Source organism: Dipodomys ordii, unplaced genomic scaffold (genome assembly GCF_000151885.1).
Source record: "Dipodomys ordii isolate 6190 unplaced genomic scaffold, Dord_2.0 Scaffold46, whole genome shotgun sequence".
NCBI lineage: Eukaryota > Metazoa > Chordata > Mammalia > Rodentia > Heteromyidae > Dipodomys > Dipodomys ordii.
This window is the reverse complement of record NW_012267262.1, coordinates 6,784,547-6,804,997: the sequence shown is the minus strand read 5'-3', so window position 1 is coordinate 6,804,997 and position 20,451 is coordinate 6,784,547. Positions and strand designations below refer to the sequence as shown.

At 40.7% G+C, this 20,451-nt stretch overlaps 1 protein-coding gene across 4 annotated transcripts in view; it reads left to right on the top strand.

The window, feature by feature from the left end:
* Bdnf (brain-derived neurotrophic factor) overlaps positions 1-20,451 on the top strand; it is a 53,718-nt gene that overhangs the window by 21,643 nt on the left and 11,624 nt on the right. Inside the window, exon 1 of one of the 4 annotated variants that reach the window (XM_013019592.1) lies at positions 15,929-16,147. The exons of the other annotated variants lie outside the window; for them this stretch is intronic. Coding sequence (XP_012875046.1) covers positions 15,929-16,147 — 219 coding nt within the window. Of the gene's footprint in view, positions 1-15,928; positions 16,148-20,451 lie in introns of those variants that run through there. 4 annotated transcript variants of the gene reach the window in all.

The window sequence follows — 20,451 nt, the reverse complement described above, 5'->3', positions numbered from 1 at the left end:
GCCCGCCCCACGCGCGCGCGCGCGTCCCGCATCTCCCTCCCGGGAAGCGTGGATGAGACACCCGAACGGCCGTGCCCAGCGCTGCCCGGCGCCCGGTTGGGGAAGAGCGGCACCGCCGCCACCATCACGGGGACCCGTACTGGACGGTGGAGCCAGGAGCGGGACAACGATGTGACTCCGCTACTGCGCCCCCGAAATCTTTGTGTGGACCCCGAGGTAGGCGATCGCCGGATTAGGGGAGCGGGGGGAGGACGGGGTGGGGAGTGGAGTCGACGCGGGAGCCCGGTGGTGGAGGCGGGGGGGACCACGAAGTTGTGGGAAGACACAACTCCGCCGTTCGCCTCTCCTCGCGGAGGAGGGCTGGAGTTGCTTCTTGGGGAGGGGGGGTGAGGGGGGAGCTTTCTCCGCGTCTCTCACCATCCCGAGAGGGGAGGCTGGCACCCCACCCTCTGAACCCCAGGGATCAGCACCCCGAGAATCCCCGAAGTGCGAAAGCACACGGGCCAAGAGGAGACGCCACTCGGGAGCCCAGACGGCTTCCTGGGGATCCCCGAAGTCTGCGCCTCGAAGAAGAGAGCTCGTAAGAGAGATTCGTAGGGCGGCCGCGGTGGAGAGGTGGTGGGAGCTGGGGGCGCGCGGGAGGGAGGGCTCTGACCGAGCAGAGCAGAGGGTGTCGGGGCTGGGAGGCTGAGCGTCCCTCCGGCTCCAGTCCGGACGGGGTAGGGGGTCGAGGCGAGGCGGCCTGGGCGTTGGGGCGGGGGGATCTTCGCATCCTCCGCCTCCCCTACTTTCCTGGAGGTGAGACCCAAAGTGGACTCACACGTCCAGGGCTCACCGGTGTCGCTTGGAGAACTTGGGGAGGGGCTTGGGCTTGGGGTGCGGTGGGGAGGGGGGGGAGGTTGGCCTGACACTTGGGACCTGAATGGGTAGGTGAAACTCCGGGCCGTCCCTAACTCTCCCGGCTCTGCGCGCCTCTCTTTGGGGACCCCCCCCCATACCCCCACGGACATAAAAAGTTTTGACTTGAATGAAATAGGGGTGTGTGTGTGTGCTGATCGGTCTTTGTGTGTGTGTGTGTGTGTGTGTGTGTGTGTGTGTGTTTCTTGGGGGGTGGCAAGATTCAGGGCCAGGAAAAGAGATGGATGGGGTGGGTGAATTGAGACTGGCGAAGAATAGGGTAGGGTAGGGTCCTGGGAGCTTTGTGCCCGGGGGTCGGGGTGGGGGAGAGGAAATGGCAGAGAAGGGGTTCTCCAAAGGGAAAAAGGCACAGGCTGTGGGGGGTGAGCTGGAGCCCTAGTTGGAGGCGGATGCAGTGTTTGTGCGTTGGGGGTGGAGCGGGGACCAGGGATCCTGGTGTGGGGGGCCGGTTTGGAGGGGGTGGAAGAGGTGGTGGAGGAGGAGGAGGAGGAGGGGCCCGGGAAAGCTGGAGCTAAGGAAGGTAGCGCGCCCCCTCTGCTGGTCATGCTTTGGAGAGCAGCGGCGGAGGGGCTGGAGGCTGGGGGTGGGGCGGTGGTTGAGGTTGGGTTTTGCGGGATCCCCGCGGGAGCTGGTAGGTGGGACTTATTGAGTGACGCTGCTGACCTGCTGGTGGCGGTGTGCGGCTTGTCGTCTTGGGTTCTGATTCGTTGCGCGTGTTCGGCTCCAATGATGGGAATGGGGGTGGGGGTGGGGGTGGGGTGGGGAAACTTTGCTACCCCTTGGGGTGTTTTTGGTGAGCCAAGTTGGGTGATGGACTAGGTAGGGTTCCTGGATCTCATTTGGGGTTCTTCCGGGCACCTTGCAATTCTGTCTCCTCAGTGTACACTTTCTGACAAGAATGCAGGAATGTTCTTGGCCAGAAGCAAAGAAAAGCATATTTCCGAGTGTTTATTATTTCTGCAATTACAGTTATCTCTTAAAGCAAAGTGGTATATAACTGGGGACATTCGGTTATTTTTTAAACTTTCTTTTTAAGCTTGCTGTTATAAACGTTAGTTCTAGAAAGTCAAAAGCCATTTGACATGCCTTGTTTTTGCCCTTTTACTTACTGGGGTGTAATTACATGTTTAATTCAGCTAAACGTTACAGCTTTCAACGTTTATCTCGCGCAAGATGATCATTTTGGGGTTGGAGAGATGCTAAGGTTGTGATATGAATTGATCTCATCCAGTGTTGAAATTACACCATGAAAATGGGTCCGTGGGGCCAACACCCTTTTCAAAACAACCACAAGCCTTCTGTCCCCTGATATCGCTTAAAACTTTTTTCCCCTGAGTTTACCTCTGACCTAGCAGCAGAGGTAAGAGAGAGCAAAGAGACACTTGTTGAAATGTAACCATAACCTTTACTGGAATTTGAAACACGTTGGTTACCATTACTGGAATTCCAGGACCATAGAGTCTCTTTGCTCTTGTACTTTATTTTGCAAAATGAGATAAATGTTGGTAAATATAGACCAATAGTGTTATGACATGAAAAGCTATTATGTATATAGAACTATTTTAAGTTATTGCAGAACATTTTCTATTTATAAATGATATAAGCACAAAGAAATGATTTCCAGATAAACAAGACTGAGGGACGTGTTTTGAAGCATTAGAACATTGCAGACACACTTAGACATCACATTTTAAAAGTAAAATAACAGTAATTTTTCACATACCTTTGGAGCCTGTCATAGCCCATTCAGAGCAAAGCTGGTAAGTAGAAATGTTGTTTATTTTGAGGTGATATGTAAGGCCACTTAAGATTATAGTATGTCAACATCTGCAGATCCAGAGGTTAAACTATTTAGAAATCTGGTTTGCCGATCTCCTTCCAGTGAAACTTTTAGAGGCAAACAAAGGGAAAGAATAAATAAATAAATAACCATTTGCCTAGAGGCAGTAATGGCCTCAGGCTTATATATAAATCAATTGTTTAAATCTCATCATAGCCTTTGGGAGGTGAGAATGGTGTTGGAGTATTGCTGGTTCATTTGCCTCACCAGGAAAGGGATGTCATGTTAATGTAAATGCAAATTTCTGCAATCTTGGCTTCCTGTTTAAAAGGGGACCCTTAGAACGGAAGCAATTCCCTTCTTCCTGGAATCTTTCAAGAGTCCCAGCTTTCTAATTGGCAAAATGGTAGATGATTGATCATCTCATTTCTTTTCCATATAAATAGCTCTGGTTTGGAGCTCAGCACACTGAGCCTGTTGAGCACGCCCACCTGATAGTATAGCAAAGAGTTTGTTTACTTTTCCTTACACTCATCTTTAAAAACCTTCTGGAAGCATCTCTCTCTCTCTGTTTCTCCTTTTCCCCTATTTCTCTTTCTCTCCCCTCTCCCCCCTACCCCTCTTAGAGTGAATTTGAGACATATAACAAAGCCAGTAGCTTTAGATCTCTTGGACATAATCTTCTACTAAACATCAAGACAACTGATGCACACAATGGAAAAGTCATGTACAAGTAACTCATTAACATTTTAAGATTTAGTAAGTTAGCCCCCGAGGAGAGTGAAAGAAGAATTTTATGCTTCCTGAATGAAAACTGAGAGCATGGAGAGGAGATGACGGCTGAATCCTGATGGCTGAATCTCTTTTATGAAAAGCTTTTGCATTTCAGATGTGCATGATACTGAATTTAATGGTCAGAAGTAACTTTCAACTTGCATCTGTCTCCTTGTGTGCTAGGCTTTGCATTTAGTTTGTGTGAGGGGATCTTCTAGCCCACTGCAAAGGAACATATCCCTTTGATAGGGTAATTGCCCACTTGTCTCAACTTGTTTTCAAACAATTATTATGGAGCACTTGGTTTTCAATAATTGCAAAATTGCTGCTTAATTGAAGGACTCTCATACATCCAGTGCAGCCATTCAGCCACTGGCAGGCTCAAACTGTGAATCACATTTGAAAGAGGAATCAGGAGAGAATTCTGTGGAATTCTAGGTTTAAAATGTTGGTTCTTGTTCCAGGAAGGAAGTTGCTGTTTGATCCAGAATCACATGAAGTGATGTTGTGATACATTTGCTTTATTAGGACGAATAATAAGCATGAATAACTGAGCAAACTTACTGCTACATTCTGCCTCCATTTACTCTGTCTTGTATGGAGCAATGTGAAGCAATAAATGCTGGTGGCAAATGAAATCCGTATGGCTTTTGCATGGGGGATTTAACTCTGGGAAACATTAGGAAGGTTTTGGTGCTTCCAAGCTGAGGTTCACATGTCCTGAGAGTCCCCTAAAACTTGCACTTAAGACACAGAAGCATTTAACCCTAATTTTACACTTAAATACATCACTACATTTCCATAGTGCTTATGCTTAAAGACTCAGAAAAGCCACAACCCCATTATTGAGTACATGGAGTCATTGTTATTGACAGATTAAAAAGTAGCCCTCACTAGACCTGTGTTGACATTGAAGAATTGTCTGGAGTTGGGAGAGGGGAAGCATCATCAGGCACGTTTTCTAAATGGGGCAGAACATATTCCCTTCACTGTAAAACACATGAGTTTCATTTCCGTGTAAATGCACAAATAGGAACTATGACGCTTATACTCTGGGTGAGACAAACCGGCTGGAACACAGTGGATGTTAAGAGTTCACTCACTGTCCTGAGGTTCTGTTTGTCGATTTCCTGAAGTTCAAGGATGGCTTGCATTAAATGAATATCGGATGAGAGAGTGATGGGTGGGGGAGGAGTACATAAATTTACAAGCTTCAGTGACAGCCATAATAAAGTAAAAGTTTAGTTCCAAAGAGCCCAGAGAGTAACACATCTTATGTAGTTTTCCCCAAAGGTTCACTTGAAAGGACTTTTCATTGGTTGTCATGCTAGTAATGTTCTGATTTTGAAGGCTTGCAGAACTTAGTCAATTTTAACTGCTCTTTCATCTTGGTTCCTTTGGTCTGACTGAAACTTTATGATGACCTTCTGTGTTTTTGACATGCCTCTTTATTTTTGGAGGGAGGAGGACCAGCAAAGGAGGATTTCTTAATTCCTAGACAATCTAACCATTGAAATATAAGATTGCATGATTTTTTTAAAAGCTGTCCTTCATCTTGATTTTCTAAAACAAAATCTAAACTGGCAACTTGTTTAATTATCACTTGTATGTACAGAATTAAGATGCATATTGTTGATTTAAGGAAAGCAACATTTTAAATTAAGCTATGTAATTCATCAAAAATTGAAGTAATAGTGCCACCTAGAGAACAGAATCACCAGCCTTACCAGCCAAATGCATGTCTCCTTCCAAATGAGCCATCTTCCAAGGTTACAGTCCTAATATTTCCTCTAACCTTATAATAAGCACATTTGCAGATTTGGTGAGTGTGTGTAGAAAAGAGGGAGAGAAAGGAGAAGGTACATTTGGAATTGTAGGTAGACATTTAAAACCAATAAACATACACACACACACACACACACACACACACACACAGAGTTCTTTTAGTGTTTAAAAGTAGTAAGCAAATGTAGAAGGCCAGAAATCAAGGGCTGGCCTCTGTTTTTTAAACATTTATTATTTTCTAAGGTTTGTACTATAGCATGGAGTACAAAGGTTCTGAGTCTATCCATTTGCCACAGGCCATTCATTACACTTTCTGAGATACAATAACTCCAAGTAAATGGAGTAGAGAAAATGTTGAGAATGCCTTTGATCTCTACTTAATTTTAACTTTAATGACTTGAGAAGACTATAAATTGCAGGGATATATATATATATATATGTATATGTATATGTGTCTATATGTCTATATATATGTATATCAGCATTTTAAAAGCAAAGAAAAAGTAAGAAACAGAAGAGAAGTAGAAGGAACATGGTAAGGATGGCCTCAATCTTGGAACAGATAAAAGCATATAGTTGAGTCAACAGGCAAAACATTAGTAATGGAACCAAGAACTCATTAAGAAGGGGTCAGAATTCCTAGATGACAAAACCAGTATTTGGTGTGCTTTTACATGCTTCCATAGTAGCATTTGGGATAACATTGATGACCTAAATGTTCTTAAATGAGCATAAATTTAGTCATGTTTGCTTCAGATTCTGAAATGTTTATTTGTTTTCTGGCAAGAAGGTAGAAATTGTAGAAAATATATTTAATAGTACTTATCTTTTGATAAGTGGGGTTGGCAGGGATGAGAGAGAATGATGAAGGTTGTGATATTGATGAAGATGAATTGTACTTCTAAACTGACATGTTGAATTATAACCCTTTCTTTGTACAACTACGTAACGATAACAAAAATAATTTTAAATACATATTTCCCCCCTGGTATCTATTATAGAAGTCATATAGATAGCTTAGTTTTAAATTTTCTTGTGCATAATTTGATTCACTCATAAAGTTATGTTTAGAAGATTTGAAATGTTAGACATGATTTAGAAAGCAACTATAAGCATACTGGTGGATTTTCTTTGAAATGTCTTAAGTTTTGGATGGTAATGGAGACAGCAATTCTTGTACTTCCAGGACTGAAATACAGTACATTGTAAATTTGTGCCAGTTTCTGGTAAATACAGAACAAATTGCATGATAACCAAATCAACACACTATTTTTAGTTATTTTATTATCTTCAAATGGTTGTACGAAAGAGGTTTCAATTCAACATGTCAGTTTGTGAATACAATGCATCTTGATCAATGTCACCCTCTCATCATTCTCCCCTGAGTTTCTCAAGACTCCCCAAGAAAATCTTTATACGTGTGTCATTCATAGAAGCAATCAGGTGTCGTAACTTTCTTATTCAGGAAAAAAGATAACCCCTCCAAAAACAATAGTGTTATTTATATAAAGAGAGAAAGAGTATCTCATTCATTTTATTTATTTAGTTATTTGGTCGGTCATGGGGCTTGAAATCTGGGCCTGGGTGCCATCTATCGCTCTTCAGCTCAAGGCTAGTGCTCTACCACTTGAACCACAGCACCACTTCTGGTTTTCTGGTAGTTTATTGGAGATAAGAGTCTCCAGACTTTCCTGCCCAGTCTGGCTTTGAACTGCTATCCTCAGACCTCAGCCTCCTGAGTAGCTAGGATTACAGATGGGAGCCACCAGCACCTGGCTTCAGTTATATTTTTGCCACACAGAATTCAATCTAGGTGTTGGAGCATCTATATACCTTGGTAGTTGAATTTTCTACTGCCTCTTTCTGCCTTGGGGAACTGAAATGAGGCCCACATTGAGAGAAGTTTCTCTCTCTTTTCACATGTTCAATTGTTTCTTGAATGTGTTTTTTAAACACAGGCAAATTTCTTTTGCATTACGTACAATCTGAAGGTCGAGAGAGAGCTGCATTCATGAATCTGGAGGGAGATGCTTGGCAGAGTCCCAGGCCACATTCCTAGACCCAGCTCTCCTAGGTGTTCCCTCTTACACAATCTTGGGAAAGTACACCCAGAGCTGCGGTTGGCTGAGGGAGGACCTGTCTGAAGACACAGATGATACACTTAGCATAGTGAAACATAAAGCCAGCAGCCATTGCCCTCTTTCTGCTCAGTGATAGAAGCTGGATCAGTTGCATTTACTTAAATGGAAAATAGTGGGATTAAGTTTGACAAAGTCAGTTGGATCAATACAGGCTAAGACAGGGAATTGGAGGCATAGTTTTAGAGAATGTACTATCACCATTGTAGAAAGGAAACGTAATTTATTTATTTAAAAGCAGTTGTAAGATCCACGTGAGCATGTGAGCCAGAAGTGTGAGTGGCTGAAATTTGGGGTTGTGGTAGTAGGAATACAGTACTCAAATGAAGAAGCTGATAATTCTCCATTTTCCCATGAGGAGAAAAGGTACTTTTGCTCAAATTTGTAGTCTAGGAATCTGTATGTGGTATTCCTGAATCCTGAAAATATTAGCTAGCGCATAATACGCATGCCAACTTTACTGGCTAAAGTCACATAGGCAAGACTACACAAATGTTCAAATGTGTAGTTTTCTATACATGAATTAAGTGCTGAGCTAAAAGACAAATGAAAATTCTGTGATTTAGAGAGACATCATTTATTTTATTACCAGAATATTTAGATTAGGACATGATTAGAAGGGATTTGTAACCTTACCAAGAACAGACATTCAGAGGCTTGGAGATGGAGTCCTGCCAAAGGTTCTTCTGTAAAGGCAGAGGGTTCTCTATGTGAGGGCAGAAGATCTGGGTTAATTGTGTGTATGTGTGTGTGTGTGTGTGTGTGTGTGTGTGTGTGTGCATGCACACGCACACACATATAACAGTATTAGGGCTTGAATTCAGGACAAGCTCTTGCTTAGCTATTTTGTTCAAGGTGCACTACCACTTGAGCAACACTTCCACTTCCAGAATTTTTTCCTGGTTAATTAGAGATGAGAGTTTCAAGAACTTATCTTTCTGGGCTGGCTTTGATCTACCCTCATCCTCAGATCTCAGAGTCCTTAGTAGTTTGGATTTACAAGTATGAACCAGCAGTTGCACATCATGAATTAGTGTTCCTGACTGAACTAGAGGATGGAGTTTGGTTCTAGGCCCAACATTTACTAAGTCTGTGACCTTGGGGAAATTACTTAGGTGCTTTGGGCCTCAACCTCTTAGCAGGGTAGTGATAGAGATTAAATGTGTTAAGAGATGGAAACAGTTTAGAAGTCTTTCGATAGCTACAATTTTTATTAGCACTTTCTAACCCCAATAGAACATTTTCAAGATAGCTTATTACCATGGCACTGAGGAGCTTCATCAGCATGCGTCATGCCTAAATTTGCTTCACTTTATAGCAAAGTTGACAAGAGCAGAACTTTGTTTTCCTGTAGTGTAAATCTATTCATGCAAATCTTAGTCATTCTTCAAGACCTAGCTGGAATTCTTCTCTAGGAAGACTCCTTCTCAAAGTGACCTGCCCTATCTGAGTCATGTGTGTTGTGTTTTGTGTTATTGATAGGGTATGCTCTAGAAAAATGGTCTAGCGTGACTTGCTCAGAATAGTCTGTTCATTTAAAAAATAAATCCTAAATAGAAACTTCTTGAGCTAGAACAAGTATGGTACCTGTATTTCTGGGTCAAATGATTAAATTTGATCCCAGATACAGATTCTATTGGGAAAGTTCCTTCAGTTTCTCTGTACCTAAAATAATGTGGAAGGAAATTACTCCCCTCCCAATATTTCCTCAAGGGGACTTGCTTCCTGAACGAGAACACTATTAGGAATACCCAGGCCATTCTCATGCTCATTATCTCTTCCTTTTGGTGAGAAGGGAGCATTCATCTGATTGATGAGACCTGTAGATCTGTCAGCTTCTATAGTGTATAAACCAAAGCAATGGACCACAATGCTGAAATTGAGCTAATTCTCTTATTCTCTGTGGGGCTACTATAACCTAAATAGATAAAAATAGCAAGATGTGGTCCTTTTCCTAAAGATGCTATCTTATAGGTCTGCCTTCCACCACCCCATATCTACTTGAATAGGCATTTTAATGTTAGCTATTCCATTTGATTGTAAATCCTTTCAAAGTAAAAATATCCCATAATCCTCATTGCTCACAACAGTTTGTTAGGTATACTCATAGTAGATGGCTCTTGCTAAATTCAACATGTCTTTTCTTCATAAGGGAAAAAAGTAGTATGATCCACTAGGAAGGCAGCTGAATCAATTTCATAAATAAGCTTTTTATAAGTACCCATAAAAATGCAACTTTTGGTTTTCAGTTTATATGCCCTTGGTCACCAACATTGAACTCTTTATGGATACTTTGCCTTGCTGTAGGGGGCTAGCAGATCAGAAAATACTGTCTCTTATTCTACCAAATAGACTCTTTTTACAAATGGTTCATAGGTGGAGTGCTGTCCACTTCCATGACTTTCTGATTTTCTTGTTATACTGGAAAATCAGTGGCCATTCAAATTTAAGATAATCACTCAGTGAATTAGTTACCAAGTTAATTATTTCAACTTTATATGGAAAAACTTTAAAAAATATTTTCTAAAATTAATCTCAGTACATCCAAGGTTGATAATTTCTTAAACTGTGAGTCGAGAACTACAATATAACACATTCTTAATTCCTTTTATTTCGTTGGTTGTGGGGCCTGAACTCTAGGCCTGGGCGCTGTCCCTCAGCTCTTCAGCTCAAGGCTATCACTCTACCACTTGAGCCACAGCATCACTTCCAGCTTTTTCTGCTTATGTGTTGCTGAGGAATCAAACCCAGGGCCTCATGCATGCAAGGCAAGCACCTTCCCAGCCCCCACGTTCTTAATTCTTAGTTGGAGGCAATTTAAGTCTCTTGGGTAAGAGGAGGTCTTCATTTGATAGGATAGTATGTTTCCTAGAAACATTTCTGGAAGGAAACATCCTATACATTTTGAGATTGGAGCGGAGAGGGCACTGTGTTTGACTCAAGATGGCCACTGTGAGAGCTGTTCAGTTGAGCCTGCAGTTGAAGTTCTTCTTTTTATTAACAGCAGTTCCCAGAGTGCACTGCACTAGCAAGGTGGCTTAGAACCAAGTGCCAGATACCTGGCATAGGGGCTGTGCCAATCAAAGGAGAATAGTGGGCTTTCCTTGCTTCCCTCCCTTGTTTCAAGTAACTGGCTTCTTAACACAGCATCTGGGTAACAGCACCAATAAAGCACTGTCAGTGAACTCCATCATGTGGTTATTTCCAGCCTCCTGGAATGTTTCACTTAGGGAAGGTGAGGAAAGCAGCTCTTGGATTTCTGTGATTAGTTTAACATTGTGGGCCAGCTTTGACCATCCGTTTAATGGGAGATATGCTTTCCAGATGACTTGACATGAAGATGAGAAGGTTTTTTGGTGGGGGAGGTGAGGTTTGAGAGAGTATTTTTTCATTCAGTCTCTAAACTTGGGGTAAAAGGTCCTCTGGGGAGCATTTTCAGAAGTGTTTGAAGTTCCAGTCTGGTTCAGAGGTAAGCTGAGGTGACAGACACACATCTTCATCAACTACCTTTGTTCAACATTGATCTCCTATTCATAAAAATCTTATTTCCCAAAGTTCCTTCCCCTGTCTCTCTAATTCCTCTGTTAGCTTGTACCAAATAAATGTACAACATATTCAATTTCAGGTAACCACATATGGAGTCATTTAATGACACCTTTCTCTTCAGATCAGCCTGTTCTTGTTTTGTTTCTGTTCTTATTCCAGCTTTGGGAAGATTTCTTTCCTCTTCAGGCACTTGTGCATTTGGCCATGGTCCCCCCTCACCCCCCGCCATATGTTCTGCTCTACAACTCTTGTTTGTAGAGTTGCCCTTTAGAGGTCACAAAACCCTTTCCCATTTGTCATTGATCCTTTGATCCTTCTTGCAATGCTGTGAGTCAGGCAGAGCAAGTTTTCTTCTCTTCCTCAAATTGCTTGACATGAGGCCTTAAATTTGTTCATTTGTGAATGTGTCTAATTTGCTAGTAAAAATGGCCAAATAGCCACTTTATAGGGTCAATGTAATACAAAGTGGAAGAGGCACAATCAGAACCCAGGTCTTCAGCCTCCTGTTCCCAGTCCCAAGAATTGTCATTGGATCCAATCACCCTATCTTGCACAAATGTCTTAGGGAATTGTATCAAGAATAGAGGTGGCTGGTTTCTGTAGGTTGGAGTTATTTCTTCTTTTCTTTTCTTATTTTCTTTTATCTCCTGTGGTCACTGTTTTTAATTTTGGTACCCTGTGTCTTGTATATACATTTATCTGATTTGGGAGGGAAAGGGAAATAATGAAATGGTGAGACAAAGGACAAAGGGTGAACCACTGACACTGAGATACTCACAAGACACTTTGTTGGAAATGAACTTTACAAAGTTGGGGGGAGAGGAAGGGGAGAACAGGGGAAGGAAAGTGGGAGAAAACAAGGGAGGGGGTAACTCTGTTAGACACACACACACACACACACACACACACACACAGATATGTATGTCCACTATTCAGTTCTATATTTTATTAATATATTCCCGAGAGCTTTCTATTTTACTATATGGGAAAAAATGTGTCCTTTATAGTTGTGTGGATTCTACTTTAAGTGTGTACTCCATTCTACTTTCCTGTAGTGGGAAACTGGGCTGTTTCTATCATTCCTGCTAATCTGTTGTTATTAATAACCACATTTTGTGTGTATGCACCTACATCTGTATATTAGTTTCCAGCAGTGGAGTAGCTGGGTCAAGGAGAGTCTACTTACATATTGGATAGATATTCTCTAAACGTTCTATGAGGGCCTTGAGCTGTTTGTATGGCTGTTATCAGTGTATGAGAACACCTGTCTCTCTATATATTCATCAGCGGAGTCTGAGAGATGAGATGAGAAATGGGGGCAAACTTCTAATTGAAGACTGAGACATTTACTTTGTCCTTAGCTTGTGGTGGAATTACTGTGCAGTCCTAAGAGCTGGTGCAGGCATCAATTTCAATGGAAATAATAGCTCACCATGGATATGGGCTTATGCCAGCCCTTGTGACATAGAATGGACCCACACTGTCACTTGTAGACTTTCCTGTAATGGAAAGTTGAGCTTGTATTCATTATTTACCCAACTAGCAATGCTGGCTCCCAAGAGCACATCAGTATTTATTGAAACAATATAAAAAAAAAGAAAATTGTTCTGCCTAAACACACTGTGTTCCAGGCTTTCAGTGCTCTTTTCTCAGCTATTAACATTATTTCTAGGGACAGAGTGTAAGAGATGTATATCTCAAATCACAGAGGAAGTCTTGTTAAGCTTAGAGTTTTCCTACCCAAGGGATGCTTCTTGTGAGGAGTGACTCTGCACTTCCCTAAAGGTTTGTAATTAACTTAATTAGTAATTTACAAGATAAATGAAAACTTCCAGAGTACAATATAAACACTAAACTGTGACACAGGATTGCTAGGCTTCTTTAATGTTGCCAGGCAGTTCTGTGTATTATGCAAATCCATGGAAAACACCACCCATGTCTGACTTAGATATATTCTATGTTGACCTCTTTTAAGTTTTTACCATTGTTATCAGAAAGATTGACCTGTGGGCTCATTTTTCTCTGAAAACAGTATGCTCTTGTTTAGAAACAAACAAAAATCCCTTTAGTTCCATTGCACAGAAAGTATGGCAAATGAAGTCTGACAGAAAAGTTATTCAATCGAAGTGATCTTTTGTAAAAGTAGACTTAAAAAAAAAAGAGGGAAGTAAAGCCACTTTTCTTTCTGTGTGTAGAATCATTGTACCTGGAGAGTTGCATTCCTGGTTGTATCTGCATTGCATGAGAGACCTTTCCCAGGCATATGGGTGGATTGTGAAAAGCTACCTGACACAGCACTGACAAATACATGTTTTCTTTCAATGATAATGTCTATGAACGCTTCCACAACAGGCATTTCCAGTTTTGCTCTCTGGCTCTTTACAGCAGCTTCTGTGAAAAATCTGTTCTCTCCTAAGGGCGGACAATGGCAGAAGCAAAGTGTTCTCACTGTGCCATCATCACACACTCAACCACTGCCCATGGGATGTCAGTCCAGATGTATTTTTGGGGGGGAGGAGGGCACTGTTGCCTTTGTCCTCCATTCATACTGTAGGCCTCTAAAAGACAGTATGATGGGAGGTAATTTTGAGACCTTTGTTTCTTGGGCTGTACTGACTTCATTGCTCTTGGTGGTACAGTCTGCACTGATGTTCACTGAAGGTTAGACCATTTCTTCTACTGGCCTGAGGGTCTTCAGTAGCTGTCTCAACTATACCTACCCAACGGATGCTCTTAGGAGGAGTGGCTTCACTTCCCTCAATGACATTGTCTTGTGATAGCTATCTTTCTGCTTCCATCTTAACCTCTCAACTGTATTCTTTAAAGGACAGAGATCACAAGTAGTTGGCATAGAGTAACCGATAGGAAGGATTCAAGGTTCAGGTATTAAAAATAAATTTTTATGTCCCTGTTACAATTTTAAAAGGCCCACAGGTCTTGGTTGAAATCATTGTTACTCAAGCAGAATTGACAGAGTATTTGGTAGCTATGGTTACTGGTTTAAAAAGTGTGTGGTTCTTTTCCAACGCCCAAAGAGATCTCCAAGGGAAAATGTTCTGACACGTCCCAACAAATTACCTTCATGGATTGTTTTGACATGGTCCTATTAAGTATGCGTGTATGGTTGGGACCTTGAGGGAATAATTTCATGTTAGGGGGAAGTAGTAACAAAGACATAGTAGGATTATACTCAACATCTGTGGCATGAGTTTGTAAGCAGCCATATAGGGCTTTGCTTAAATACATAAATGGCACATAGGGCCTGTGCATATATGTGCCACATAGATCTCCCTCCAAATGCAAAACACTAGATCCCATCTGATCCCCCCATCCCTATCCCCATGGAGGAGGCATGCAGCCATGGTTCAGAGTCTATCTCCATTATGCTGGGTGCATGGTCTTAAGGAATTCATTGAATCTCTCTGAGCCTCAGTTTCCTTTAGCTATAATCTGCTTGGTGCAATTATTTGCCTTATAATGAGTGGATGTTAGGCCACTTAGGGAGTCAATTTTTTAAAAAAAAACAAACATTTGTTTTTGAACAGTGTCACCCCTTCCCTTATTCTTTCCCAGTTTTCCCCTTCTGTTCCCACTCACAAGGTATATAGTTCATCTTCAACATAGTCTCTAATGAGTATCAGTGCTGCATTTGTTCACTCTTTGGCCCACCCTTTCTGTGTCCCCCTGTAACCTCCCAAAGACAAATAAAATAACAAACGAGGTAAGAGGTAAAGAAAACAAAAGACAGTATCAAAGGAAAAAAAACACCTCTTGTTTCCATTTCTTGGAAATTCGATAAACATCATTTTTGTATGCACATACCTATTGAACCTTTGTGATCCTCTCCCAAGAATAGCTTCCTTTGTTCTTTGTGTGATTAGAATCTCGTATAATATATTATGTCCAAGTGTATTTTTTTGTCTTTTACCAACCAATCTGTTTACTTGTGGACTTATAGGCACATTCTAGTTACAACATGCAACCTATGTTTCTTTGGATTTGGCTTACTTTGCTCAATATAATTTTTTCAAAGTCTTTTCATTTCCTTATGAATGATGCAATATCATTCTTTTTTATGGATGAGTAGAATTCCCTTGTATGTATATACCATATCTTCTTGATCTATTTGTCCATTGAGGGGCATCTGATTTGATTCCCTATCTTGGCTGTAGTAAATAATACTGCAATGAACATGGTTGTGCTGGTAACTTTAGCATGGCCTTGTTTGTGGTCTATTGGATATGCCAATGAGTGGAATTGCTGGGTATAGGGAAGCTATGTTTAGTCTTTTGAGGAAACCCTATACTGCTTTCCAGAATGATTGAATAAGTTTACATTCCCACCAACAGTGTAGTAGTGTTCCCCTTTGGCCACATTGAGGGATCATTTAATACAAAGAAAAGCTTGGTACAAATCATTTATCCACATAGCTAGAACATATTCCAAAAATTTCCTCTTACTTATTGCTTCTCTCAGTAATACTTACTTTATAGATTCTAGATAGAAATACTATCTCCATCTCAATGCTTAGATTAAAAGTTTTGACATTTGAATTGACATGTCATTTGTGGGAATCAGTAGTTAGTTGAAAGAGATGGAGAAAGGCAGAGCTCTTTCTGCTCTTATACTTAGGGCACTACCATTCATTCTTAACTAATACATGTGATTTCTCCTCAGCCATATGGATCTTTTGTCATCTGAGATGATACTAATTTCCTTATATTTTGTAATAATTCAGATCATAGCCAGTTTCTTGAATAGACACAAGGTCTAATACGCTCTTAATTTGCACTATTCTGATAAGCCATGATGCTTAGAAGAATTGAGAGCTGGGATAGTTCAATGGGCAGGGAGAAAAAAAAATCCTATGTAATTTCTTTCCCCCTGCATTAAGCTACAGATATAATGAGCACTTTCCTGTGTGTCACAGTAAGTAATTAAAAGAAATTATAGAGTTGGATACAAACATAACCCGAAGGACAACTGGATGTGTGGAACCTCCAGTTTTCTCCATGTGTGCAGGTTAATCCTTGTTAATGCTAAGAATACTGGGTTTCTACAGAAAGGGCTGCGTGTCCACACATGTTGCAGCACCTACCCACAAACATCAGAATGGCATGACTGTGCATCTCAGATGGCCTGTGGTGTTTGCCTCTGCACTTCAGTGGAATGGAACAAAGCAATTCCTGAAAATGGTCTCATAAAGGTGAGCAACTGGAAAGAATAGCCTTCTTGTGCTAATTAGATCTTTCCCCTAGATCGTGGAATAGTATTTTGAAGAAGGATGATAATCTTTTGGCTCCAGAGGCAACTTATCTTTCTAGTTCCTTCCTCTATGTCTTTTTACCTCTCATATTTTGTAGTGTTCAGAAGATAAGGTCTAACTCATTGTCAGGTGAAAGTTAACTCTCTCAATCACACCTTGTCTTTTCTGGTTAATGATGTCAATACTAGTTTGAGCCTAACAAAACCAGTGCCTAATTGTGTACAGCTATTCTTTTTATTACTAGAACTTGTGTAAGATATTCTTTATATTAATTGAAATATATTGGGTATGGAGCATTTCAAGAGTATTAACTGTGGACAAAAATTGGGAAGGAAGGGAAAGGCTTTACCAAAGCTTTGGAATCCATTAAGAGTGTGACTGTGAGATTGCAGTATCAGATAGGTCGTAGGGTGTCAGCTGTGAGGATTCCCATAGCATCTCATGGCAGTAATTCAGGGCATCTAGAAATGACCTATACATAGGCAAACTGTTGATTAAAGTAACCATTTCTGAGAGATTGAAATAAGACAGAATGCTTCAACTCTCTTTTTCTCTCTTGTTTTAAACTGAGATTCTGGCACAATTTCAACCTACCAACATATTGGCAAACAAAATTTCTTAAAGGAGGACTCCTTTTATCCTCAGGTATGAGAGTTACCACACACTCTTCTCTTATGTACAAAGACTGCAGTTGCATCACCTTGAATTATTTTTTGGTCCAAGCACACTTAGGCTTGGAGGCAGGAAGATGAGGTTTTGCTTTGCCTTCGCAACATTCTCCTCCAGTGGGTGAGCCAGTGTGGAATTTAGAGCATACAATCCCTTAGCTGTGTTGGCATTTGTATTTTTTAACCTGGGATTGAAGGTGGAAACTAACATCGTTTTGAGATACTACCTAGGAAAATAAGGCTCAGGGTCACCTCAGCCCCGACCTGTTTGCAAATTATTTGCCAAACTATCAGAGTTCCCACTGAGAGTCCCTGATGGATCTGGTAACTTCTTGGCATTTGAAATCCAACAATTCTGGATGAACTTTTGTAAAGAGCCTGAACATGGACTAGTCTCAAGTTCTGTTTATAAAACTACCTCATCAACTCCCTCACATCTTTGTTTTTTTTAAAAAAAATTATTGTAAAGGTAATATACAGAGGGGTTACAGTTACGTAAGTCAGGTAATGAGTACATTTCCTTCTGAACAGTGTCACCCTCATACTCAGTCTCTCCCAGTTTTTCCCCTTCCAACTTCCCTCCCTGACACAACTGATTAATTAAACAGGCTAGACATTCACACAGTAAGAACATAGGGGATACTCTTAGGAGAGGATCACAAGGGCTCAATAACTAAGTACATATGATTATATAAAATGTTTATGGAAATTAACTCTAAGAAATGGAAGCAAGAACATTTTTTTAAAAATTGTACTGTTTGTGTATTTTTCCTTTGTTTATTCCCTTCTGTCCCTGCTTTGAATTTCTTTTTAAAAAAAATTTTATTATAAAGATACTGTATGAAGTGGTTACAGTTGCATGAGTAAGGTAATGGGTACATTTCCCATTGAGCATTGTTACTCCCTCCTTTGTTTTTCCCCTACCATCCCTTTCCTCCCCACCACCCCAACTACTCTCCCAACCCCAGAAGTTGTAAAATTTGTTTTCAACATTGTGTCTTGTACATTTCATTGCTACAATGGGTCAACCTGTATCCTTATTTCAGCATTTTGTTATTTCCCTTCCCCTCCCCAAATTAGAAAAATGTATATACAAGATGCAGGGCACCAGAATCAAATACTGTGAAAACAGGGTTTATACCATGTGGGAAGAACATACAAAAGAAACAAAAAAAAATCACACAGTACCTTATAAGTACATTAAAAACAACCACAACAAAGATAAAACCTCTTGTGTCCCTATCTTGGGGTTCAGAGAGGCTTTTCTGAAGAGGAAATAAGAATGGCCAATAGACACATGAAGGAATGCTCAACCTCTCTAGCCATAAAAGAAATGCAAATCAAAACAACATTGAGATTCCACCTCACCCCAGTTAGAATGGCTATTATCAGGAAATCTAATAACAACAGATGCTGGAGGGGTGTTGCCAAAAGGAACGCCTACTGCATTGTTGGTGGGAGTGTAAATTTGTTCAACTGCTTTGGAAAGCAGGGTGGAGGTTCCTCAGAAGACTCCACATAGAGCTCCCCTATGACCCAGCAATCCCACTTTTGAGCATTTACCCAAATGATCACAAACAAGACCATACTAAAGTTACCAGTACAACTATGTTTATTGCAGCATTATTCACCACAGCTAAGATATGGAACCAACCCAGATGCCCCTCAGTAGATGAATGGATCAAGAAAATGTGATGTGATGTGATGTGTGTGTGTGTGTGTGTAAAATGGAATTTTATGCCTTCATCAGAAAGAATGACACTGCTGTTTTTGATTTCTGTACTTTTGTCTTGTATATAAGTTTATCTGATTTGGGAAGAGGAAGGGGAAGCACAGAAATGGTGGGACAAAGGGTGAATCAATTCAGCAGTGAAACTCACATCTTTGTTCTGCTTCATTCCTTTTGGATTTCTAACTTTCTTTCTGAGCGATTTAGGGACCTTCAAATGATCTCAAATATTAGCTACTAATTGAGAAATCTGGCTACTTAGAGGGTACTTAGTTTCAGAGACAGATGAGTTGGAGGAAGGTGTTTGATTCTTGATACATACATTAATATAGTTTAGGATTTTGTTGCCAATGCTTAGGGAATACTTAGGGAGACAGGGACAAGGAGCTGGTTGCTACTGAACCTTGAACTTGTACCTGCTAGGCAGGCCCTCTACCACTTCAGCCAGTTATCTAATCCTTTTTGCAGTGGTTATTTTCAAGACAGTGTCATGTTCTTTAACCAGCTATCTTACAGCAGTCCTCCTATCTATACTTCCTATTGAAGCTGAGATGACTGGCAGATACCACCATAGACAACTGTTGGTTGAGATAAGGTCTCACAATCTTTTTTCCCAAGTGGACCTCAAACCATGACCCTCTTGATCTTTACCTTCCAAACATGCAGAATTATGGACATGAAACACCAGTGCCCAACTTAGAGAAGTTTTCATTTGTTTAATTTTGAGTTTCATGGTACTTGGTATCTATATATAAGTTTCAGGAAGAGTCTATAAATGAGAAAACTACCACTGAGTGAATAATTTTTCTCTGCCTCATGAAATCACCATTGCAAGGTAGAAAGAACTCACAAGGACCACAGACATCTGGCTGAAAGTAATTTGACATCTGGCTGAAACAAAATGCCTGGAAATCTACCACCTGCTTTAGCTAGTCACATCATTTCCAGTATGATTCTGATGGAGAGGATAATATTAGGTTGGCTATGTTAAGTGATTAGGGAGCCCAGATATGCTTGCACCTGCCTTGTAGCACTTAGTTAGAAATTAATGATTGAGTAGCAGTCCAGATTTATATCAGCAGTACTCTATAAATTCTGATTTAACCAGTCACATTTATAGGTATCCTGCACTGGAGTGGAAAAGCCAGTTACCATAAAGAGAACCCAGGTTTGTATTTAATACCATTACAAAAGCAAAGATACGTTCCCACATAACGAGTGTCCCAAGAAAACAAGTTGAACCAAAGAGGAAAGATGATGGCATGTTGAGAAAGTACCATAGTAGTACTTAAGTTGACTTTAACCCTTTCCTACCTTATCTTTCTTGGCTGCTTTGCTCTTTATCGTTTGGTCTAGTGCTTCTCACTGTAATGACAATATGATTTACCTTGAAGAGTATGTATGAATCTAGCTGAAATGCAGGTTCTGACTGGGTAGGGTGGAGTGAGGAGGGAAAGCCGAGAGTCCTAATTTCTTCTAAACTCTTAGATGTTGCTAATGCTGCTTCTCTCTTGATCACACTGAGCAAGAAGGAAGGTTGCACTTAATTTCAGCCTCTGGAGTTTTATCCCATACCTTCATTTCCTAACACTCTAAATTCAAGACCCATAAATCTCTTTTGATGGAGAATTTTTACTGACAACTTTGCATTATATTAGTTCACTGAATTTGTAATAACACACTCAAAATATGATTTAAAGTTCAGGAGTTTAGACTATAAAAATAATTTCATATTTGGAATTTTAATAAATGGAGAAGTATATATAGAGAGATATAAGTACAACTTAATCAGGCTTAAATTATTTGGGTTGGTGTCACAATGATATTTATTAATTAGTTTGCTTCTT